Source organism: Pleuronectes platessa, chromosome 2 (genome assembly GCF_947347685.1).
Source record: "Pleuronectes platessa chromosome 2, fPlePla1.1, whole genome shotgun sequence".
Lineage (NCBI taxonomy): Eukaryota > Metazoa > Chordata > Actinopteri > Pleuronectiformes > Pleuronectidae > Pleuronectes > Pleuronectes platessa.
Window position 1 is genome coordinate 1,196,517 of NC_070627.1, and position 24,800 is coordinate 1,221,316.

Genomic DNA, 24,800 nt, shown 5'->3' on the forward strand with positions numbered 1-24,800 from the left:
CAAGTCCAAACTTTGCAGTTATTGAAGCATGAAGTTCAAATGAAGCCCCCCCCCCCGTCTGTTTCTTCTCCTCTGTCAGAGTTGAGGAACAGCTCGGGCGTCTTCTGGACGGGTGGAGTCAGCGGCGGCTACGAGTCGATGCTGCTGGACGAGGATCACGGTTGGCTGCTGGTCGGAGGCAAAGACCACATCTACCTGCTGAGGCCCGACCGCCTGGACCTGCCCTCACGTTCGGTGAGATGTTGAAACACGTTCACAAACTTCTCGGCATCGAAGGAACCGAGTCGGTGTTTGAAATCGAGTCTTGTAGCTGAAGTGTCGTGTTCCCTCAGGTTTACTGGCCGGCTGCCACAGAACATGTGGAGCACTGCAGGCTGGCAGGAAAGAGTCTGGAGGTAAGAAGTGTGGATGGATTATTTATTTATATTTATGTATTTCTGTCTCATATGGTGACTGAGCTCAGCATTAAAAGCCTTGACCACAGCCTCAGGGGATGTTTTCTGTTTTTCTTTCAGACGGACTGTGCCAACTTTGTCCGGCTGCTGCAGCCGTTCAACAAGACTCATGTGTACGCCTGTGGCACCGGAGCCTTCCAGCCACAGTGCACCTACCTGCACCTGGGACCCAGCACAGAGGTGAACATCCCATAATGAGTCAGACACAGAGCAGCAGGGTCACTGAGTCGTGATTGGATCAGAGCCGTCACATGTCTGCGTTAGAGCGTCATCAGAAAACTGCTCGTTAACTTTGAAGGATCAGAAAACGACAGAAGACACATCTCCTCTTCCTCCTGGCGGCCGGAGGTGGAGTCAATACATTTCAGATACAGGGGCAGCCATCTTGTACTGGTGACATCATTCACTGCCAGAGTCTCTGCAGCTGTGGTGGTGGAGAGGAGGCGTGGCATCGAGGTCCCTCTGATACACAGGCTCGACCAATCAGGAGTCAGTGTCAGCTGTCAATCATCACGTCTCAGCCGGTTTTCATATCATCAAATAACTGATTCAAACATCAGAGAGAAGGTTCATGACCTTTACTGCAGACAGCCCGTTATGTCGTCCATCTTTATTTACAGTTCGTGTTTTATCTGGTTGTGAACTTTTCTCTCTCTCTCTCTCTCTCTCTCTCCCTCCCCCCCCCCCCCCCCCCCCCCCCTCTCTCTCTCAGGAGCCGTTGTTCATGTTGTCTCACGCGGTCGAGTCAGGACGAGGAAAATGTCCCTTCAGTCCCAGAGAGCCGTTCACAGCCAGACTGACTGGTAGGTCTGACCAGCAGCACACAAACAACACATTGTGTGTCCTCGTGCACCCCCCCCCCCCCCCACACACACACACTAACAGCTGAATTCTCTACAACATATTGTCCTCGTGCTCAGATTTTTATTATTTGAATGGCTGCAGGGGCTGCTCTTCAGGGGGCGCTATCGAGTCAGTTGGCCATGCACAAAAACAAATGTCACGAGGGAGATGTTTGATGTAAACTTGCTCTTTCCACTCTGTGGTTTGTCGTTGTTCGTCCTGAAGATGGTGAACTGTACGCTGGGACCTCGGTGGACTTCATGGGAGCAAATGCTGCGATCTTCCGCACGACGATCCAGGGCAGCAGTCAACACTACATCCGCACCGAAGCCTACGACCACAACTGGCTGAACGGTGAGACGCACCAGTCTGAGCCTTGGTTCAGGATTCCAGCAGCTTCCTGAGTCAATGAGCTTCTTCCCTCCATCTGAAATCCAGATATGATCTGTTTCTCTCTTCCCTAACGTTCCTCCTCTTCCTCACCCTCCCTCCTCCTCCTCTCTCCCTTAGAGCCAGAGTTCATCGCCTCCTTCTCCATCCCGGACACTCACAGTCCCGACGACGACAAGGTTTACTTCTTCTTCAAGGAGAAGGCGGTGGAGGCGGGCCAGTGGGACAAGAGGGTTTATAGTCGTGTGGCTCGAGTCTGCAAGGTAGAAAGAGGCAGAGAGAAAATGTACAACACAACAATCTGTTCTGCTCTAACATCCCACAGGCTCACAGAAGAACTGATCAGGGACACGGGAGGTTTCTCTACTTTGTTATTAAGGTTTTTTGTGAATATAAAAGTTCTGCAAAGTTACAAAGCCCAAAGTTTGTGGTAAAGGGAGAAAACACTGAAGCTCCTGAAGCAGCTCGTCTGACTCACCTCTACTGAAGCCAGGGCGCTAACAGCTCCGACTCAACGGAGTGAAAACTTTAGTTAAACATAAACGTTGATCCGTTGATTTGTTGTCGTTCTTGTTGAGGAAAATCTCGGAGGTGGACGACATGAGTTTAAATACGTGCTTAATAAAAGACACTTGATGTTCCAGCTTCTAATATTTGATGTTAAACAGCAGCTGCTGAACTTAACAAGAGTCACTGTCTCTTTAATAAGGCGGAGTTTATATACACGTCAATGTTGATTGGATGATATATCTGACACACCCACCAAACAGGAAGAAACAAACCTCAAAGCCTGTTTACGCAGTTTTAATCTTCATCAGGAGGGGGGGGGGGGGGGGGTCTTGAAGAGACAGGAGCTAGACGTGTTTGAGTCAGAGGCTGAAAAGAGGAGCTGCAGCAATGGACAGTCTGAGGAAAGTGTCTTCTGAACCTCAGAGCATGAAAACATTTGATCAACCTGAAGATGAGCAGAATGTTTTCCTCTTCATCTGGATCCAGAACGACGTCGGAGGGAGGAGGAGTCTGATCAACCGCTGGACGACCTTCCTCAAAGCCCGACTCGTCTGTTCTGTCCCCGGACCGTCCGGGGTGGACACGCACTTCGATGAGCTGGGTAACGTCCGTCCCTCCTTTTCCTTCCTTCTCTGCCCTCCACCTCTTCTTTGACCTCTGGAACAAACCAGCGTCTCCTCCTTTATCTTCTTGTCTCTGAACTAAAGAGGACACGGTGTGAATCTGTCCCCTCCTTTCCTTCCCTGTCCTCCCATGTATTTTATCACATCAGCTTTTTGAAATTTAAATGAACTGAATTTATCTTTTTTATCTTTATCTTATCTTTTTCCGTCTTTTCAAACCAGCAGCTTACAATGACCCCTGACCTCTTGACCTCCTCAGTGAACAGTGTCTCATTCATGATGTTGAAGTTCAATGCTGTGACTGTGTGTTGTGTTTCTTTTCCAGAGGACATTTTTGTTCTGGAAACCAAAGACCCTCAAAATCCAACCATCTACGGCGTCTTCAGCACGTCCAGGTGAGAACACGCCCGTTTGACTCAAAGTTCCAGAAGGTTCTTTGGAGACTTGACGTCCTTGTTGGAGGCTACAACCTCGAGAAACACACAAACGTTCATGACAAATCCTTTCTATTGGGTTTTTTGTGTCACTAAATTACTACTCACTATAAAGTGACATTTTATTGAGCTGTGTGATTATGTAGAAATCATTTTTATACCCTACATAGTGCACTCATTGTGTAAAGTAACACAACCGATGGTCACCAACCCAAGAGATACACATGTTGACCATCATGCCTTGTGTTCAGCTGATTGAAAGACAAATGGCCGACAGACGAGAGGAGAGAGAGAGAATCGTTTGAATAACTGGGACTGGATGGAAGCAGCAAAGGACTTGGAAGTTATATTAGACACTAAATATATTTCTATTTAAAAATATATATATATTATATATTTACTCAGTTTATTATAAACAGACTGACCCACAGCCAGGCTGCCTCGTGCACGCCCAGTGGTGAGGCAGATCAGAGCTGTGGGTGTGTGTCGGGGTCAAAGGTGAAGAGGCCCGGCCGGTTGTGTTATTTTAACCCTGACGTATAAAAGCTCTCCCACTTCTTATTTCCTCTTCCTGTCCTGTTCTCTCTGTTCCTTCTCTCTCTTCACTCTCTCATCCCTTTCTTTCTTTACTGTAGCGTCCCTGTTCAATACAAAACATTCCCTGACTGTCTCCTCCTCCTCCTCTCTCTTCACACTCTGTCGTTCACCACCTCCACCAACACCTCTTCTCTGTCGTCCACAGTTCTGTATTTCGTGGTTCGGCCGTGTGTGTCTACTCCATGGCGTCGATCCGTGCAGCTTTCAACGGACCGTTTGCCCATAAAGAAGGTCCCGACTATCGCTGGGTGGAGTTCAAAGGTCACATCCCATATCCCAGACCTGGAGCTGTGAGTACACAGACATCACAAGAATGAACAAGTCTTTGAAATCATAAACTCTTAAATATCAGACTCCTAAATGAGCCGCTTCTTTTTGTTTTCATTTTCACACACACACACACACACACACACACACACACACACACACACACACACACACACACACACACACACACACACACACACACACAGCCTCTCCCCTCTCACCATGTCTCTCGTCCTCCAGTGTCCCAGTGAGACCTACGACGCTCTCCACAAATCCACCAAGGACTTCCCAGACGAGGTGGTGAGCTTCATGCGGCAGCATCAGCTGATGTGGGAGCCGGTCCCGCCCCTCGGAGGCCGACCAATCATAACCCGGGTCAACGCGCCCTGCATGTTCAAGAGAGTGGTGGTGGACAGGGTGGAGGCCGAGGACGGACCTTACGACGTCTTACACCTGGGAACAGGTGAGGAGCAGAGAGAGAGTTTGGGAAAGAGGAGCAACTGATGGAGTGAGAGTGAGGCCCGACATGTACTTGTTGTGTACTGTATGTACTGTGTGTACTGTGTGTACTATGTGTACTACAGAGCTTAGACCATATAGAACTTCAGAAGTTCTGTCAATAGAAAACAAAAGTCCTGGTGACTGGAGGAGTTTGCTTGTGACATCACACGGCCTCTACTGCTCAAGGGCTTCTTGCATCTTGCAGATATGTGGCGTTCATTTCTGAGGACGTGCACGAGCGACTCATCACCATCTCAGGATAGATGAGGAAGCCATGATGTGCACGTGTCTCCGGCCTTGAATGGAAGAGTTGAAGGAGAAGAGAATTTACTTTGAGGCCTGAAGCAGCTGAAGTGATACAAACTGAGAGAGGAGAGAGGAGATGTCTCTTAGGACCAGATCCATGTTTCCTCGTGAAGTTCTCAGCCTGATGAACCTTGACCTCCACTCACTGCAGGTCCTAAAAATAAACCACAGAGTCATAACTGTCCTTTGATTGAACGTAAACACTTTAATGGACGTCAGGCGTGCTGCTGCAGCCTGGAGCTTCACAAACTCAGGTGTTCTAACTAAAGAATGAAGAATTGAACCCATGTGATGTCAGAGGTCATCAGTGGAGACCTGGTTGGACTGAGGAGCTGCAGGTTGTGCACAGAGAACCAGTGTGAACCAGCAGGGGGGGCTAGAGGGACGCTGGGTCTCATCTACTCAAGCATATCAGTGTTTATGTTTACTTATAATGTTCAGTTTGTGTTGCAGGTTATTACTTTATTTAATTTTATTCTCTTAGGCCGAGCTGTGATCACTGTTAAAGACTTGACAAAGCTCCTCCAGACCTGCAGAGGGCGCTACACAGCTGACACAGACTCCGAGTTCAGAAAGTGAAGCCGATGCTGAAGCACCTGAAACCTGTCTTCTGTGTAGTGACCAGCAGGGGGCGACTTCTCTGGTGGTTTCTATAGAAAGTGACTCTACTTCTCACTTTATGACGTCAGTAAACATTCAGGAGTTTATGTCTCAGTCTCTAGGGGGGTACACCACAGTGTGACTGACAGCTGCTAGTGTCCAATGGGTACAAGTGGGCGTGACCTCGAGCTCTCAGTCAGGCTCCACCCCCCGTGTCACACAGGGATGTGTCCTGTAATACCGTTGCGACAGTTGAAGAATGTTCCATGACCTTTCTCTCACTTCTCGTTTGTGAGAATTGAAGTTTATCTGATGTTTTATCGATGAGTTGTTTTTGTGTTGTTATTCTGATCATCGTGAATATGAAATGTGCGTTGACCTGAACTCTCTCCTGTCGTGGTGCAGATGATGGGAAGGTGGTGAAGGTGGTGTCGGTCATCACAGACTCCTGGGACCCAGAGGAGATCATTCTGGAGGAGCTGAGCGTCTTCAAGGTGAAACTCATCTGTGAATGAAGTTTTAATGCTGCTTCTGATCCAGGGACAGAAACACCTCTCACAGGAAGTACAGTGATTTGAGCTGGTTCCATTATATGTGCACACGTGGCCCTGTGTCCTGAGGGGCTTCACTGCAGATTGACCTGATGCCAACTACACCGTCTCTAAAAGAGAAGAGCAGATATCAGGACGCACATTTCCCAAGATCCTCTCTGTTCACAAACACACCAGGAAGACGAGCAGAGACATGACAGAAAATAGGAAATGCACATTCTTGTGTTTTTGTTTTTAAACAGATGACGAAGATGAGGAGGAGGAAAAACAAGGAGAGGATGTAAGAGAAGGGAAAGAGAATGAAAACCCTGTGCAGGTGAAGAGAAAAGAGAACGAGCTCAAACAAACAGGAAACCAGACGCTCATGGTTTCCTTCTAACTGAGACAGGAACTGAGTCCTTCTGCTCGTAAAGAGCTGGAAGTGACGGCTGCAGGAGGAACTGGTTGTTTGCTTCCTCACTGGGTTCCAGGTGGGAGGCTGTGGTTGGTGGGTTTGAGTTTCCTTCATCTGCCCCTCGGCTCCTTCACAGCGGTCGGGGGTCACTGACTCTCCTCTGTGAGACGGTGAAATGAGGCAGTGGTCCAGAAAAATGGAGCTGGGGGGTAATTATCCCTCTGATGAAGAGAGAGACTCATTGGAGTTCTGACCTCAGAGCGAGGCCGCAGCCTTTAACGTTAACCTCGACCTCTGCACGGCTGAAAGATGACTTCAGTTAAAGACCAGTAACCAGTTGTGAGTCGGTCACATGAGGCCGACGCCTTCTTTTCCAGGTTTGACTGCAGACAGTGAGGTTTGTTGCTCCTGAGGCCGAGTTAGAAACACACACACATTAACCACCCGGCTGTGAGGAAGAGGAGGGAGACGAGTGGTTTTCATGTTCAGTGGATTAACGACACAAAAGGACTCGATCTCAGGCACCAAACCAAAATCCCATTTGACTTCAGGAGAAATGAACCAGATGTGAAAAGTTGTTTTGCTCTTCTCTGAATTTCTACAATGAAAATCAGATTCATAGAAATGTGATTGTTATCAAACTCCCATGTATTAGTCTGGTTCTTCATTAACAGTCCATTTTTCTTGTTATTCCTCAGAGTCCGACTCCCGTCCTGAGCATGGAGCTGTCCACCAAGAGGGTTCGTCCTCACTCTTTTATTCACATGCACAGAAAACATCTGATTAAACATGAACACATTAGAGCCTGAAGACAGTCCAGTTAACTCCCTCAATGAAATCAGTGTCTCTCTGTGTCGTCCGTCTCGACCACAGCAGCAGCTGTACGTGTCCAGCGAGCTCGGCGTGGCCCAGCTGGGGCTCCAGAGGTGCGAGCTGTACGGGACGGACTGTGCTGAGTGTTGTCTGGCCAGGGACCCCTACTGCTCCTGGGATGGACAGACCTGCTCCAGGTTCTTCCCCAGCAGCAAGAGGTAGAGAGGGACGGAGGGGTAATGAGGACACAACTCGTTCAGAGCAGTTACCACATGGACGTCTGACTTTCCCTTGGTTTGGTGTTAGGAGGGCTCGGAGACAGGATGTGAAGTATGGAGACCCCTGGAGTCAGTGCCCAGTCACAGAGGACGGTGAGTTTCCTCCGTCTGATGTGAAGTCTCTTTATATCAGATGATCTCAGGAGGGTTCCCACATACACACTGTGGGTGATGGATCCTGGGTTTAGAAGCTCCACAGCGATGGGATGCAGAGCCTTGGTGGTTTCAGCTGTTTGGCCACTGGCTCCATCAGAAATCTGCATGAATCCACAACTGTGTTTGATTCTCCAGTCTGGATCCATCCAGAAGCTCCAGTTCATACTGGGTTCAGTCTGAGCAGCTTCTTCAGTGGGTTGTGTGTTTATTTCATTAGAATGTCCCTCAGTCGAGCTCACACCTTCACCAAGGCCCAACTGGATGGAATCAAACATATAATATAAAAATCAGTCTGGATTTATTTCATCAGGATCCAAACTGATCTCCCACAACCCGATGCCCAGAGGGAGAGAAGGACCTGCTGAAGAGTGACATGTTATAATCACAGCCTTGATGAGGCTTCTTCACGTCTGTTGTGGAACTTTAATGTTTTGCTCTAAAGTCACAGTTTGATCCACATAATTACTGAACTAAGAATTTAATGTTGGAATATTTTCCCTTATTTAACTTTCTTCAAAAATTGCATCGCTAATAGTAGATTCTATTTTCTATTGAATTCAACAGGGAAACTCTGAATATTTTAACAGTTTGAGGTTAATTTTGTACAATAGTTAATTTTACAAGAACATTTTCCTAATGTTTATTCTTATCTCTGCAAAACTAAAGTTTGAATTGTTGCACAACAGAATAAAACTAAAATACAGTTACAGTTAAAATTCCTTCTTGAATATTCTCTGCTGCAGGTAGAAACGAGGCGCCCTCTAGAGGCTGTTCTGTGTAACTGCAGCTTCCTCTGCTTCAACACAGCGGCAGTTAAGATTATTGAAGTTTTTTTTTTTTTTTAGATTAGATTAGATTCAAGATGTTAAAAACTTGATCAAGTTAAAGAAATGATCAAGTTTTTCACATCTTTTATTTCTGATCTCAGAAATGTTCCCATGAGGTGTTGATGTGTCTTCTTCTCTTTCCTCTCTCTTCCTGTTTAGAACGTGTTTCCAAGAAAAACTGATTCTTATGGTTTTTCAGATTCACATGAATCACATCCTGAGTATTTCCCATGATCTGCAGCAGAAACTCTCAATGCTCTAAATGTTTCTCCCCGTCAGACTCTGCCTCTGTGGAGGAGAAGTCTCTGTACGGCGTAGAAGGAAACTCCACCTTCCTGGAGTGCGTTCCTCGGTCGCCTCAGGCCGAGCTCCGGTGGACGAGCAGCTCGAAGACAACTGAGGACAGAGTGAGTCTGAACCAGGAAACCTTCTGTCCCCATGAAACCTGCTGCTGGTGTCTCTGGTTCAGGAAGAAGAACGTTCCAGCTTTAACCTGATGTTAAATCACTTCTCCTTGAAGCATAGAGACTTAAACACTATTAGACTGTGACTATCTTCTTTTCAAAGACAGGAAGAAGCTTTCAGGAGGGATGTGGCTGTAAAAACACAAACATGATGCAACTTTGATCCTTTTCAAATGATTCCACAGGTTTCTAGAACCCTGAACATTGTTCAAATGTATAATCTCTCAATTTCATGTGATATTTGCAACTTTTCCAAATCAAAATGTCCTCAAACAATTAGACAGGTGTTGTATAAGCTGATGACTTCTCACATGATATTTTCAAACCTCTAGTTTTAATAGACTTAACATAAACATTATTTATATTGCACAGGCTACACAAAGTGCTTCCCAAACACAACAACAGAAAACACACAGTGTAAATACAGATTTCAACACAGTGACGATGGAGGAAATGAATCCACAAAACAAACGTCTAGTTAGAAACAATAGAAACAATAAAATCAACAGAATAAAAAGAATACAAATATTATTAAGATAAAAAAATGGTGATGAATAAAGAGCTGCAGTAATTTGGAAGGCTAAACAAACAGTGAGTTCAAGTTAAAGAGAATCTGAGCCTCTCTGAATGAAATGTGTGATCTGACCTGTGATACTTAATAATAATAATACGTATTTAATAATATAAGACTGATTTGGAGATATTACTAAAAGAGTCTGTTGGTGACGTCATGTCCTCAAACAAACTGTCTGTTGGTGTTGTTCTGATTGAGACGCCCCCTAGTGGCAGCAAATCACAGATCATGTGTTTAAAACATGAAAAAGACTTAAACGTAAACCTGATCTTTATAGTTTAACACGATAAAATCAAATCTGAAGACCACTGCTGCATAATGGGAGGAAGAGAATCAGACTCTCAGTAAAGGGACTATTTCTTTGGTGGAAGTCTCCTTCTTGACACGTGACACCAACTGTCTCTCCATGAGCAGATCAGTGAAGAAGCTCCGTCCTCTGCTCTAAACATCCTCTCTCTCTCTGTCAGCGTCCTCTCAGCGATGACCACCGCTCTCTCCACATGAAGCGTGGGTTGCTGGTTCAACGCCTAGAGCTGGCTGACGCAGGCCTCTACACCTGCACCAGCCACGAGCACTCCTACAGCCAGGTCCTGGCCCGATACCGCCTTCACATCATCCCCAACCACAGCCTCCACCCGGCTGCCCCACACCAGCAGAGCCAGGGCCCCAGCCACGGGAAGACTGGCCCGGCGGGGGGGGCCCTACCCGTGTTCCCGGGCCCTCCCCCCCCGGCGTCTCTGCCGGGACTCAGGAACTCGTGGCTGCCGCAGCACCGGAGCTACAAGGACCTGCACATGGTGGGGAGCAACAGTCTGAGCGTGGACGAGTACTGTGAGCAGCTGTGGTACCGAGAGAAGCGCCGGCAGCAGAAGCTCCGCACTCTGAAGCTGAAACAGGAGAGCAGGAAAGCTCGGGTGAGGAGGAACAACCCCCCCGAGCCTCCTCTCTAGTCGGCTGCAGGACAGAGACTCAGGACAACAGCTCCTGTGAACTCAGAGGACAACAACGCTTTGTTTTGGAGCAAAATGCATTAAAGACTGAGTGTAATATAAAAAAGAGAGTAGTATATACTTAACCTGAATATTAGACACCGTGGAAATAGCAGTGTAGGAAACGTGACTTGTCTCTGAGCTGGTGTTACCAGCAGCGTTCACTGTGGTTTGGAACCAACAGCAGCTGGAACCTGTGGTTCTCTAAGTTCAGAGCAGCAGGACGTCCTCAGGCGTCTGAATCACAGACTGGAAATAAAGTTTTGCAAAGCGTCTCCACTTCTCCCTCGATCCAGAAATCAAGTCCAAACATCTCACGTACGAACACTTCCACCTCACGATGATGACCTCATTCAGAGTTCCAGTCTGATCGGGGGATGGAGCCGTGGTATCCAGGTCGAACCCGTACACAGGCTCAACCAATCAGGAGTCAGTGTCAGCTGTCAATCATCACGTCTCAGCCTGTTTCTATATCATCAAATAACTGATTCAAACCAAACTGATCAGAAACACTTGAACAAACATCAGAGAGAGAAGAACGAGCTGAAATGACAGAAACATCTTTTATTTAATGTCTACTTGGATTGTTATTTTTTTTGCGGTTCAGCAGTTCAGCATCCAGCCACCAGGGGGCAGTTGAGACGCTTTGGCTTCACTTTTGGGAGCTGCCATGTCGTCCATCTTTATTTACAGTCTACGCTCTGAATTATAAACCAGCTCATCACAAAGGCTCCAAGATTCTTTGGTGTGTGACTTGTTTCATCATGGATCCTTGTTGTTGACACTTTAAAAGACAAACTCTGTGTCAGATATGATATTCATATTATATTAAAATCATCAGGATCTACATGTATTTATGTGTTGCTGATCTACATTGATGAGATCTAGACCTCATACTTATTACAGTGGGTGGATTAAAGGCCTGAGTGGAGACGCACACATGAAAAGGACCTTGCTTGAAAATACCTGGTATGTGCATCTTATCAGTTCTGCCATGTAACTAATAAATATTATTCATGACGATGTATATTAAAGAACTCTATTTTCTATGGTTTTCTTCCTTCATGTGTTAGAGTTTAGTATTTTGTGTTTATACTTAAACAAACGTGTGTTTTTCTTTGAATCAAATAAAAACTGTTTTTTAACGTCACGATTCTCCAATAAACTTTGAGATCAACTTGTTTTATACTGTATGTGAATAAAACACTAAATCACAACTTACATGTCAAATTAATCCAATGAAAAGATGATCAAGGCTTTGGTCAAGTTTTCTGTGAAATAGAATTTACACTCACATCAGTTTTATTTCTTGTTTTCATAGAAAGTAGTTTCTATGGTGGAATTCCAGTTTATCCAGTTTAGACTTGATGGGAAAACCATGTTGTCTGCAGCCAGGTGCCATGGCTCTTTGCTGACACCTTGTGGTCAAACACTGGTACTGTTTCTACTGGGATCATTTCACACATCGAACACTCGTCTAGTCAGAGAAAAGAAGGGGATGCAAATCTCAGCAGTTATTGAAATACACAACGGTCAAATGATGCATCACAATGCAGCTGTATTTCTATAGATCTATAAACCAACACTGTGACTGGACTGTATGAATGTGACCTGACGTGGCAGAGTTCTGCAGATGGAGTCACACATTCAGCTCCAACACCAAATATAACAACCTTCACCTCACAGGAGGAAACATGGGTTTGAGCTCAGGCTTCATTTGATGGAGTTGGGCCGTTTGGGAGTTTTCCACATTTTAACAAACTATTGACGAATCAGACCGATCTCAAGGAAACACGTCTTCATCGAGTTCACATGATGTTACAGTTAATAACAATAATAATAATGAATGTTTATATATTTAAGTTACAAACAGCAGTTTTAATTTAAGAACACACACAAACACACTAACACACTCTCTCACACAGACACACACACAGACAGAGTCATGTGATTTCCAGTAACTGCAGAGAGGGGGAGGAGCCTCCAGTGAAAGTGAAAGTGTTCAGACTGGTTCTAACTTCAAGGAGCAGACGGAGGAGACGTGAAGTCTGAGGCTGGTGAGTGATCAGCTACATTTATATTATTCATTCATATTATTTCACTGTCACTGACTCTGGGTCAGTTCTTGTGTAATTGTGTTTGAGCTCAAATAGTTTTTCACTGGATCCCAGAGACAGATATAAAACAATTCAATAAAACATGAACTGTGAACCAGTTCCTCTTCATGGGTATGAACTGGACTTTGGACTGGTTGTTATTAAGAGTGTAGAGTAGTAGTGGTTGGTGTGTGTGGATGTTTAACTACAGACTCTTCACCATTGAGCAGATAAATATGTGTGTTAGTAGAGAAACTGGTTCAGAGAGAGCGACCACCACCCGAGGCAGGGAAACAGGAAGTGATGCAATTCGCTACCGTACGTCAGTGTGAAGTGACTCTCTGATTAAAAGTGACATCTGTTCATCAAGGGTTTAATAACACAACGTGTTTTCACAATCATATGGAAATAGAATTTACACTCACATCAGTTTTTATTAGACATGATTGGAAACCATGTTGTCTGAAGCCAGGTGCTCTGGCTCTTTGCTGACACCTTGTGGTCAAACACTGGTACTGTTTCTACTTGGATCATTTCATACATCGAACACTCGTCTAGTCAGAGAAAAGAAGGGGATGCAAATCAGGTACTCTGGCTCTTTGCTGACTTGACATGACATATTCATCTTCATGAACTGGATGTTTTCAAGAGTGAACTGGTTCAACTGGGAGGAAGAGGAGCCTGAGAACAGGGAGCGGTCAGACTCCATTTTCACCTGGATGAGCAGAAGGAAGGAAAGTGAGCAGGTGAGTGTGAACACAACTTTCTGAAAGTTTCACTGTCTCACTCTCACACCTGCTGTTAACATCCATCTGCTGATCACATGACTCTAAGTTTGTTAGTTCACACCTGGTGACAGACGTCATGTGATCGGATCCCAGAGACAGATGTGAACAGCAGGTCTGGATCAAAGAGCCTTCAAAGGACTAATTAACAGAGTTAACTCACAGCTTCACTTTTTATCTTCATCTGTTCATCAAGTGTTTAATAACACAACGTGTTTTCACAATCATACGTTACAGCAGTGGTCACCAACCAGTGGAGAGTCTTCACTGTGGATCCCAGTAAAGCTCACATATATATATATATTCCTTTTTATTTTTGTTATTATTATTGTCTTTAAAACATATTTCATGAGTTAAGTTACAAATACTAGTTTTAATTTTAACACACACTTGTGTTCAGCAACATTTATATTATTCATTCATATTATTTCACTGTCACTGACTCTGGGTCAGTTTTCTACTCGTGGACTTTAGAGAGAAGAAGATTCAGGATGAACTTCTGTCAGTCAATCAACAGTTTGACTCGACGCTGTGATTGGCTGAGTCCAACACATTAAACCTACAACTGTCTCAAGTTAGCCTGACAACAGGGACACAGTGTAGGAGCGTTTGTTATATTTGAAGAAACACTGAGTTTACTACCTGGCTTAATTGTGTGTGTTTGAGCTCACAGTGTTTTTCCTCTCAGACTGAAGATGAGTGGTTATGAGAAGGAAGAGGAGGACAGAGCAGTCTCCAGTTGTCTGTCTCTGAAGAGTGACTGGTCCATGTTTCTTCCTCCATTCTTCAGTAATGAACCTGGACCCTCACACACAAAGTAAGAGACCTGCTACAAACATGTGAAACTCCAAACTGAATCCTCACAGAATGAACCAGTGAATGATGTGTTCTGAATAAAAACATGTTTGTGTTTGCAGAGGTCAGGACCACAGACTGAGAGCAGAGTCTCCAGGGTCCAGCTGTCTGTCTCTGAAGAGTGACCGGTCCATGAGTCTTCCTCCAAACTTCAGTAAAGAACCTGGACCCTCACCCACAGAGTAAGAGACTGTTTCTACTGGGACCTGCTCTGAAGAGGATCTAGTTTCCTCTAGTGTGGCCCCTGCATTAGGACACAGCTTCATTGAAGTTGGTGACTAATCTCTCAGAATCACTCAAAGAGCTCAGACCTCCACCAAGAACCAACACGCTCCTTATGAAACCATTTTGAAATCCACTAGAGACTCATTTTGATTTGGATCTGCACCAAATTCTACACACTGGTAAACATCAGTCCTCTGAACATGTCTGTGAAAGAGGACCCCCCCCCCCCCGATCTGGTTCACAGACCACAACCTTCCATCAAGTTTACTGGTAATCTGTTGTTTTATATAATCCCACTAACGAACCAACCAACACACAAACATACTGGGTGAACACAAAACCTCCTTGACAGAAGTGATGACAACCTGTGACTGTGACATGTGAGTTATCAGGACATGTCTTCACAGGGAGAGGAAGAGGAGTCATGTTTCTGAGGAGGAGCAGTCGTCCTGCTGTGCTTCGTGTCAGGATGTCCTGAAGGATCCAGTCTCCACCAGCTGTGGACACTGGTTCTGCAGACAGTGCATCACCTCATACTGGGACCAGTCTGGTTCTTCAGGAGACTCCTCCTGTCCCCAGTGTGGAAAAAGATCCAGAACAGGAGCTGGAGGTCAGACAGCCGGTCAGAGCAGCACTGTACATGTGTCTGCTGATGTCTTCACTTCTGACAACAGCACATGTGGTTTTATTTTGTTCCTTCATACAGCATCAACATTTAACATCGTTAGAAAAGCACAAAGTTAAAAAGCTTTTATTTTCTGTAGTTTTTCTGTATCTGATGAAAACAATCAGCAGATTCTCAGATTCTCTGTCTCTCACATTGTTTCTTGTCTTTCAGCAGATCGTGGTCTGCAGGAGGTTTCAGATGAACATAAGCTCAGTGTGAGGAGGAGATGTGAACATGTGACTGAAGGAAGTGATGAAACAGGAAGTAGAACCCTCCTCAACAGGATCTACACTGAGCTCTACATCACAGAGGGACAGAGTGAAGAGGTTAATACTCAACATGAGGTGAGGCAGCTTGAGACGGCTTCCAAGATGAAGATCCTCCAGGACACTCCCATCAAGGTCCAGGACATCTTTAAAGCCTCCACTGACCAGCAGAGCAGCATCAGAGTCGTCCTGACCAACGGAGTCGCTGGCGTTGGAAAAACCTTCTCGGTGCAGAAGTTCACTCTGGACTGGGCAGAGGGTTTAGAGAACCAGGATGTGGGTCTGCTGGCTGTGCTTTCGTTCAGGGAGCTGAACCTGGTGAAGGACCAGCAGCTCAGTCTTCTCACGCTGCTCCATGTTTTCCATCCAGCGTTACAGAAGCTCACGGCAGAGACGCTCGCTGTCTGTAAACCTTTGTTCATCTTTGACGGCCTGGATGAAAGCAGACCTTCTCTGGACTTCAACCACAGGGAGCTTGTGTCTGAGGTCACACAGAGGTCATCAGTCAACGTGCTGCTGACAAACCTCATCCGGGGGAATCTGCTTCCCTCGGCTCTCGTCTGGATAACCTCCAGACCTGCGGCGGCCAATCAGATCCCTCCTGCATGTGTTGACAGGGTCACAGAAGTACGAGGCTTCACTGAGGCCCAGAAGGAGGAGTACTTCAGGAGGAGATTCAGTGATGAAGAGCTGTGCAGCAGAATCATCTCACACATCAAGACGTCCAGGAGCCTCCACATCATGTGTCAAATCCCAGTCTTCTGCTGGATCAGTGCTACAGTTCTGGAGCACATGTTGACCACAGACCAGAGAGGAGAGCTGCCCAAGACCCTGACTGACCTGTACTCACACTTCCTGCTGGTTCAGACAAAGAGGAAGAACAACAAGTACGGTGAGGGACATGAGACGAGTCCACAGCAGCTGACGGAGGCTGACAGGGACGTTCTCCTGAAGCTGGGGAGGCTGGCACTTAAACATCTGGAGGAAGGAAACATCATGTTCTACCAAGAAGACCTGGAGCGGTGTGGTCTTAATGTCACAGAGGCCTCGGTGTACTCAGGAGTTTGTACTGAGATCTTCAGAAGAGAGTGTGTGATCTTCCAGAAATCAGTCTACTGCTTTGTTCATCTGAGCGTTCAGGAGTTTCTGGCTGCAGTCTACATGTTCCACTGTTACACCGAGAGGAACACAGAAGAACTCAACAACTTCTTGGGAATGCGTAAGAAAACAGACAGTACCTTCTCCCTGGATGACCTCCTGAAGAGAACCATGAAGAAATCCCTCACCAGTACAAATGGTCATCTGGACCTGTTTGTTCGCTTCCTTCACGGCCTCAGTCTGGAGTCCAACCAGAGAGTCTTAGGAGGCCTGCTGGGTCGGACAGAGAACAATCCAGAGATCATCCAGAGAGTCATCAACAACCTGAAGAAGATGAAGAGTGATGACATTTCTCCTGACAGAAGCATCAACATCTTCCACTGTCTGACTGAGATGAACGACCACTCAGTTCATCAGCAGGTGAAAGAGTTCCTGACGTCAAAGAAAAAATCAAAGTATCTCTCTGTCATCCACTGCTCAGCTCTGGCCTACATGCTGCAGATGTCAGAGGAGGTTCTGGATGAGTTGGACCTGAAGACGTTCAACACATCATACCAGGGTCGACTGAGACTGATCCCAGCTGTGAGGAACTGCAGGAAGGCTCTGTGAGTCCAGACATGATCAATAACATGTTCAATCAGTGTGTGTGTGTGTGTGTGTGTGTGTGTGTGTGTGTGTGTGTGTGTGTGTGTGTGTGTGTGTGTGTGTGTGTGTGTGTGTGTGTGTGTGTGTGTGTGTGTGTGTGTGTGTGTGTCTGTGTGTGTGTGTGTGTTGAAGTTATTATTTTTATGTACATATACATTCTCATTGTTCTCATGTACATATGAGAACAACTAGATCAGATGTGGAGAGTGAAATCCAATGTGTTCACTGTGCTGGAGTTTGAGGGTTCAGACATACGACCATGTGGGGTCCAAGGGAGGTTATTGTATATACTGTGTATATATATATTTATATATATAAATAATATATTTATATATATATATATATATGAGCAAACAGCACAGTGTGAGGAGACGATCACTGAATCAGTGTTTGGATGAGAATCACTGACGGTTCCTTTAAACTGAAGAAGCAGGAAATATAGTTTCTTCTTCTTTCTTGTGAAACCAGAGTTCCCACTCTGCGTTTGTCCTCCACCACCAACCAGTGCAGTGTCCGTCCCTCCAGGTTCCTGACATGTTGACTTCACAATAACATGAGGTCACTGTGACCTTTGACCTTTGACCACTGCAATCTAATCAGTTTCTCTTTGAGACATAATGTGAAGAAATCCCCTGAAGACAGACTTGAGATATCATGTTCAAGAGGCTATGAACATGTTCTGTGACCTTGACCTTTGACCTCTGACCACCTGAGTCTAATGAGTTCCTCTGTTAGTCTGAATGAACGCTTGAACCAAATCTGAAAGGATTCTCTTGAGGAGTTTTTAACAAAGAGGGGATTTACCAGGGTGAGGGTCACATGATCACGTTTTGTATGAATGTTGTGTTTTCTGATTTAATTCTCACAGATTTGATATTTTCTTTAATTACAGACTCAGTCGTTATGGACTCTCAGTGACTCACTGTGAAGTCGTGGCCTCAGCTCTGAAGTCAGACCCCTCACATCTGAGAGAACTGGATCTGAGTGACAACCCCCTGCAGGATTCAGGAGTGAAGCTGCTGTGTTCTGGACTGGAGAGTCCAAACTGTCGACTGGAGACTCTGAGGTCCTTAAATCCTTCTTCACTTTTCAAGATTCAAGATTCAAGATTCAAGATTTTTATTATCAAATGCACAACAATAACATTAAGCAGTCGCTGGCAGTGAAATGCTAGAGTCACAGGCTCTCTTCTGGCAATGCTCAAGTAATTACTAAAAAATAATAAAATAAAAATAAAATTGAAATAGTATAAAATAGAATAAAATAGAATATCAAAATTTAAAATAGAAAATAAAGTATACATATCTAAATATATATAAAAACAGCTGAAGAGATAATAAAACAACAATAGTGCAATTTATGCAATGGTGCAAGTATGCAAATATGTCACGGTGCTGGTTTGGTGGAGTTATTGCAGTTCAGAGGAGTTTAAAAGTCTTATGTCCTGGGGGATGAAACTGTCTCTGAGCCTGGTGCTGCCGGCCCGGATGCTGCGGTACCGTTTGCCAGAGGGCAGCAGGCAAAAATGTTTATGGCTGGGATGAAAGGGGTCTTTAATGATCCGGCTGCTCTTCTTCCTGCACCGCTGGGTGTAGAGGTCCTCTATGGATGGGAGCTCCGTCCTGGTGAAGTGCTGGGCAGACTGCACCACCCTCTGTAGAGCCTCACGGTTCAGGGCGGTGCAGCTGCCAGTCAGGATGCTCTCTATGGTGCATCTGTAGAAGTTGCAGAGAATCCTGGAGTCCATGTGGAGCCTCTGCAGCCTGTGGAGGAAGAAGAGTCACTGGCCGTCTTCCTGATGGAGTCTGTGTGATGGGTCCAGGTCAGGTCATCAGTGATGTGGACCCAGAGGAACCTGAAGCTGCTGACTCGCTCCACCGTGGTCCCGTTGATGGAGAGGGGGGGGGGCGTGTTCTTCTCCTCGTCTCTTCCTGTAGTCCGAGATCAGCTCCTTCGTTTTGCTGACGTTGAGACACAACAAAATATAAATAGTTTTATTATTATTATTTATCACTATCATAATTTGCCAGAGTTGTCATAGTTACACAGTGAACTTTATTTACTCCTTCGACTGACACAGCTCCAACAAAGTACGCAGCCATCTGACTGAAGAGAAGAAATACACAACACGTTGTTCGACAATGGAGACGTTAAGTTAGTTTTCCAGGTTTGCCTCGACACACATGTGTCATGTTGACAACACACTCGACACACAAGATCATCTGTTGATTTCACACAGATAAACAACACTTGCATTAAAGAAACTGTGACAAACCAACACACCCGTTGATGAGCGTTTGTGTTGTTTTCATTCTCCGATGAATGAACCTGATCATCGACAACAACGAGAACATCTTTTAAAATCCCGTCCGCTGACTTCAACCAGCAGCGACAGGAGGACACGTGAAGCTCCACACGTCCATTAGAAGCAGGTTCACCAACTGGACTCATGAAAACACCGCTCGAGCTTCCTCCTTGTTGACGTGAGGGATGTTTACATGTACCTGTTGTTTGGTGTGTGCGTTGTAATGATCACCAGCGACAAACAGAAGCACTTTGTGTGGAGCTGGTGACGTGTGTGTGTTCTTCAATGCTCCCTGTGTCTCCTATGAAGAGGAGCATCAGATTGTGAAGCCTGGTATTAAGTTTACAGTTTATTCTGTGTTTGGACTTTCACCAGATGAACTGGAAGTTACCTCAAAGCACATCTGGTGACATACATCTGACAAATCAAAGAACGAGACATTTATCTGACTCGTGATTCAGATTTCAGTGACTCGGTGGCGTAGTGAGATCGTCATCAGGCTAGAAGCTCATAGTGCTTCAGCTCATTGTTTCGAATCCCGTTCAAGGTTTTTTTTTTACCATCTAAATGTATATTGCGGTCTCAACGTGATGCTGACACAGACACATGAACTCGTGAAGGGTTCATGTAGGATTTTTATTTCAGCAAGACCTTCAGTAGATCACCGCACTTCACACACAGGCGCTTTGTGAAAATGACGAATCTGCCACCGGCGCTGAAAAGAGCGTCAACATCTGGAATGTCGCCAGTTGCCATGCGCGCCAGTTAAACTGGAACACCGGCTCACGACCCTCGTTTCCTTCGTCGTCGCCTCCGTGCTCCAGGTTGCCGCTCCAACCCGATGGACAGAAGTTGTTCTCTATCATATATGATGATAGGGCTCGCTTTACCGGAGTGCATGATAAAAAATAAAGTAGAATAAATAACTACAAGATAGAGAAAAAGAGAAAAAGAGCAGAGCTGTTGGAGAGCGTGAGACACAGCAGCCTTCCTCGGCGCTGTCCTCCCCTTTATCAGACTTTCTTTGTTATTGGGTCATTATTTATTTAAATTGTCTCAGTTCTGCTCTGCTCACTGTCCCTCAGTCATCTGTCACTCACCCAGCCTGTCAGTCACGTCCACCTCATCAACTCCATTCACCTGCACTCACCTGCTCCTGATCACTAAGAAAGTGTCAGTAAATAACATGTGGACTGAGGCCGAGCACTCGTCCTCCTCAGGTTTTCAAAATAAGACACATTCTTATTGAAACACGTTGGACAGTTTATAAGTATAGAAACAAACAGGAAGTGACATCAGGAGCCATCCCTACTTTAAACAGTGTTTAATTACACAAACCTGCTCAGTGACCAACACACAGAGAAGAAGCTGATGAATGAAACAATGGTCCAACATGTCTGATCTGATATTTATCTTCAGGTCACAGACTGGACTGAGGTCAGCAGCATGTTTAGAGTCTGTGTTGACATGATGACGATCCACAACAACAGGAGGACACATTCTAATATTCATATTTCTTTATCCAGGTTGGAGAGCTGCGGTCTGTCAGAGATCAGCTGTTCTTCTCTGGCTTCAGCTCTGAGGTCAAACCCCTCTCATCTGAGAGAACTGGATCTGAGTAGAAACAACCTGAAGGACTCAGGAGTGAAGGAGCTGTGTGGTTTTCTACAGAGTCCAACCTGTCGACTGGAGACTCTGTGGTCAGTTCACTGACTGACTTTTGTAGATCTCATATTTATAAACAGCATTTATACACAATTTATATCATTTAATTATAACATAATTCCTCTTCATACATAACTTGAAATCATTAATTAATTAATCTGTGACATTTTAAATATTCAGCTACTTGTTAAAACACTGAGTTTAGTTCTGGATTTCCTAAACTGATCTGCAGGACAGAGACCGGGTCCAAATAATCTATTTGTACTGAATCAGGACTCGTTTTTAGTCCAACATGTCTGATTTCATATTTATCTTCCATGTTATGAGTCTGTGCTCACATGAATATGTGTCTGTTATTTTCACACATGAACTCAGTTTAATTTACAGTTAAGTTTTATTCTTTATCCAGGCTGGAGAGCTGCAGACTGTCGGAGATCAGCTGTTCTTCTCTGGCTTCAGCTCTGAGGTCAAACCCCTCTCATCTGAGAGAACTGAATCTGAGTAACAACAACCTGCAGGACTCAGGAGTGAAGGAGCTGCTTGATCTACAGCAGAGTCCAACCTGTCGACTGGAGACTCTGAGGTCAGTAGATGGTTGGAGTCAGTCCACGCTGCTTTCATCAGTATGTTACTAAACACAGTCAGTATCACAGATCCAGGGTCTGTGCTACCAAGCAGGATTTGTGGTTATCAGGTTAACTTCAGGTTTAGTTTTTTCAGTTCTACGAAGCTCGTCCACTTCTTAACCAGGTCCATCACCATGGTAACTTCTGATGACAGCTAACCTGCTCCAGGTTAAGTTGGAGATCAACCAGTATAGAAGCTCCGCCCACTGACCACAGTGACTCTACACTGTTGTGTGGTGCACACTCTCCTTAAAGGGACGGATAAGGGAAGTTTAAATCAACGTCTGGTTGGTTCAGTTGATCTCTAACTCACCCAGAACATCTCAATGTCTCCAGACTCATCCTGTCCCCAAAACACCAGATGACCTCAGCTTCCTGGAGACAGGTCCATGTGTGTGTCCTCAGAGACAGTGAGACAGTGTGTGTCCTCAGAGACAGTGAGACAGTGTGTGTCCTCAGAGACAGTGTGTGTCCTCAGAGACAGTGAGACAGTGTGTGTCCTCAGAGTCAGTGTGTGTCCTCAGGGACAGTGTGTGTCCTTAGAGACAGGGTGTCCTCAGAGACAGAGAGACAGTGTGTGTCCTCAAAGTTAGTGTGTCCTCAGAGACAGTGAGATAGTGTGTGTCCTCAAAGACATGGTGTGTCCTCAGAGACAGTGAGACAGTGTGTGTCTTCTTCTCTTCCTCTCGTCTTGTTAGTAAACAACAGATTCAGATCTCGTGGTCTCGAGTTATTTATCTCGTTCACACGTTATTATGTCGTGGTCACGTAATATATTTTTACCAGATGCCACCAGGGGGCGCTGTAACTTACACATTGACACGATCCAGATGTTCTTCCTGCATTTAGCAGCTGTGACTGAGTTTCTTTTATTCTGGATCATGTGTTTGTTCTTACACAGTAAACCCCGCCCCTTTTATGTGCACGCTCAGATCTCGATGAGGAAAACCTGAGTTAACTTAACGAGTTGATAACCAGCGTCATGTGACCACTTAGCCTGACTGTGTCTGTCAGGTTCAGTTGAGCTGATCTCAGAAAGATCTCCTGGACATGTTGAAGTGTCTTCATAGTTCAGGCCTCAGTGTTTCCTCAGTGAAGCTGTGAGAGGACAATGAGGACAGACGTCAGGATTGGACAGAGACACAGAGAGACAACAGTCGGCCAATCAGACGAGCCACACGCTGCTTGGGATCATGTGATTGAGTTGACGTGAAGACGACAGTTGTTGTTGTTTTCATGTGAACAGGAAGTGAAGCTGGACCACAGCTGACAGCCTCACACGAGGGACAGAGACGGTGTCGTCTTCATCTGATCTGAGACAGTTTGTCCTCTCACTTCATCAGTGAAGAACTGATCAGGTGGATCTTTGTCACAGCTCTGAGATCAGTGGGACTGAAGCCTCTCCTCATCACATGGTAACCAGGAGCTCTTTATACAGAGCAGAACCTCTGCTGAGGTCCATCTGTCTCCTCTGGTCCCAGTTTGTCAGAAGCAGATGTTCATCAACACACAGTGAAACATGGCTTCACCTGTAACAGCAGTAAATCCACCTCTCAGGTGTCCACTCTGCACTTTGACATGCAGAGGACACACACTGAGCTCTTAGCGTGTTCATTCCAACACGTGAACATGAAGAAGAGAGGAAGCTGCTCCACCTCTGAACAGGACTGAAGTCCCTGCTGCTCTTTCTACTGGATGAGCTGCATCACTGAGTCACAGCTGATGAAGTGAGTCTCTGTGACACTGATGTCTTCTTCTCTCAACAGGTGGGAGGGGGGGTCTTTGTGGTGAGTGTGAAGAGGACAGTGTGTGTGGACGGAGGCTGAGCTGTGTCCTGAGGATCCAGAGGCTGAAGCAGCAGCAGCTTGTGTGTAGTCTCCAATCTACACAACCCCTAATCTGCATGTGTGTGTGAGATGAAGCCGGAGCACCTGGAGAAAACACGGGGAGAACATGCAGACTCCACACAGGAAGACCCCATCTGAACCGGATTCAAACCAGCAACCTTCCTGCCCCGATTGTGTTTATTCACATGAAGAATGTGTTTATTGAAATGACACAACACAAGCAGAATATATAAACCCTCTATAAAGAGTCACATACAGTGTGTTTGAGTTTGTCTTTATTATTGTCCACCTTTGTCCCTCAGTGTGTCTCCAAGTGTGTAGAACCACATTCTGTGTATATGTTTGTTTATGATCTTAAAGTTCCTGGATTCACGTCACAAATTGATTTAGTTCAACACAAAGTTCAACACATTGAAATCACTTTGAGTTTAAAATCAGAGTTTTGTCTTTGACACAAAAGATCAAAACTCTGGACTTAAAAATGGGACGTTTTCATTTCTGCATCAGGTGCAGAGCGGTGGTGTCTTTTCTACTTTTGACCCACAGGTGGCGCTGCAGTATAACAGCAGCACATCCCAGTCAAAGCCTTTATATTCAGTCTATGAGTCAAACACATGGATCATTTCCTCTGTGACAAACCAGATGTAACGAGAAGAAAAACATCTCAGAGAGAAAAGTTCTGTTTCTACTTGTCTCTGCTTTAATGCTCAATAAACATCCTTCCACCGACTTCACTGGAATCATGACTCAGCTTTTCTTTCCTCTTCAAACAAACTGGTGGAAACATCTCGTCCTTGGTGCAGGTAAAAGAACAAAATCACCAGTTTGACATAATGGAAACCAGCAGAAGAAAAGTGAATGAGACATTTACAGTATGAAGAAGAGTCGATGAAGAGCAGAGCATCTTTAAGTCTCTGAGGAAACTGTTTAATAAACATTTTGCCATATTTAATAGAAAACTGACCCGAGGACGTTTTATACAAACGTAGATGAAGATTCTTGTTGTACGTTCTCGAGCACCACCTCAGAACAACCACCAGGAGGAGACTGTTGGAGAAACAAAACCTTTTGGTTTCCTCTGTTCCTAATCTTAACCCTAACCTTTGACCTTATTTAGGTTAAAGTGATCAGAACATGCTGTTTACTTG

At 45.3% G+C, this 24,800-nt stretch overlaps 2 protein-coding genes and 1 pseudogene across 8 annotated transcripts; 2 read left to right on the plus strand and 1 right to left on the minus strand.

The window, feature by feature from the left end:
- LOC128457406 (matrilin-4-like) overlaps positions 1-24,800 on the minus strand; it is a 63,026-nt pseudogene that overhangs the window by 24,462 nt on the left and 13,764 nt on the right.
- On the plus strand, positions 40-11,822 carry LOC128449038 (semaphorin-3D). The gene is made up of 16 exons (XM_053432001.1): positions 40-234; positions 333-395; positions 516-635; positions 1,168-1,258; positions 1,524-1,652; positions 1,809-1,951; positions 2,685-2,799; positions 3,147-3,216; positions 3,998-4,142; positions 4,360-4,582; positions 5,932-6,020; positions 7,170-7,211; positions 7,345-7,502; positions 7,591-7,655; positions 8,825-8,952; positions 10,051-11,822. The coding sequence occupies exons 1-16, from the start codon at positions 40-42 to the stop codon at positions 10,531-10,533; spliced, it is 2,259 nt and encodes a 752-aa protein (XP_053287976.1). The 3' UTR covers positions 10,534-11,822.
- Positions 12,514-24,381, plus strand: LOC128452712 (NLR family CARD domain-containing protein 3). Of its 7 annotated transcripts, none has more exons than XM_053435554.1 (10): positions 12,542-12,629; positions 13,320-13,414; positions 14,142-14,270; positions 14,371-14,490; positions 14,941-15,155; positions 15,375-17,169; positions 18,102-18,275; positions 21,041-21,214; positions 21,589-21,762; positions 23,572-24,381. In XM_053435554.1, exons 3-10 carry the CDS (start codon positions 14,149-14,151, stop codon positions 23,594-23,596), a joined length of 2,799 nt encoding a protein of 932 aa, XP_053291529.1. In that variant the 5' UTR covers positions 12,542-12,629; positions 13,320-13,414; positions 14,142-14,148; the 3' UTR covers positions 23,597-24,381. The 7 variants fall into 7 exon arrangements, with proteins under 7 accessions (XP_053291528.1, XP_053291529.1, XP_053291530.1 ...); XM_053435555.1 differs by having other exon boundaries at positions 14,941-15,143; positions 15,372-17,169; XM_053435556.1 differs by having other exon boundaries at positions 14,941-15,143.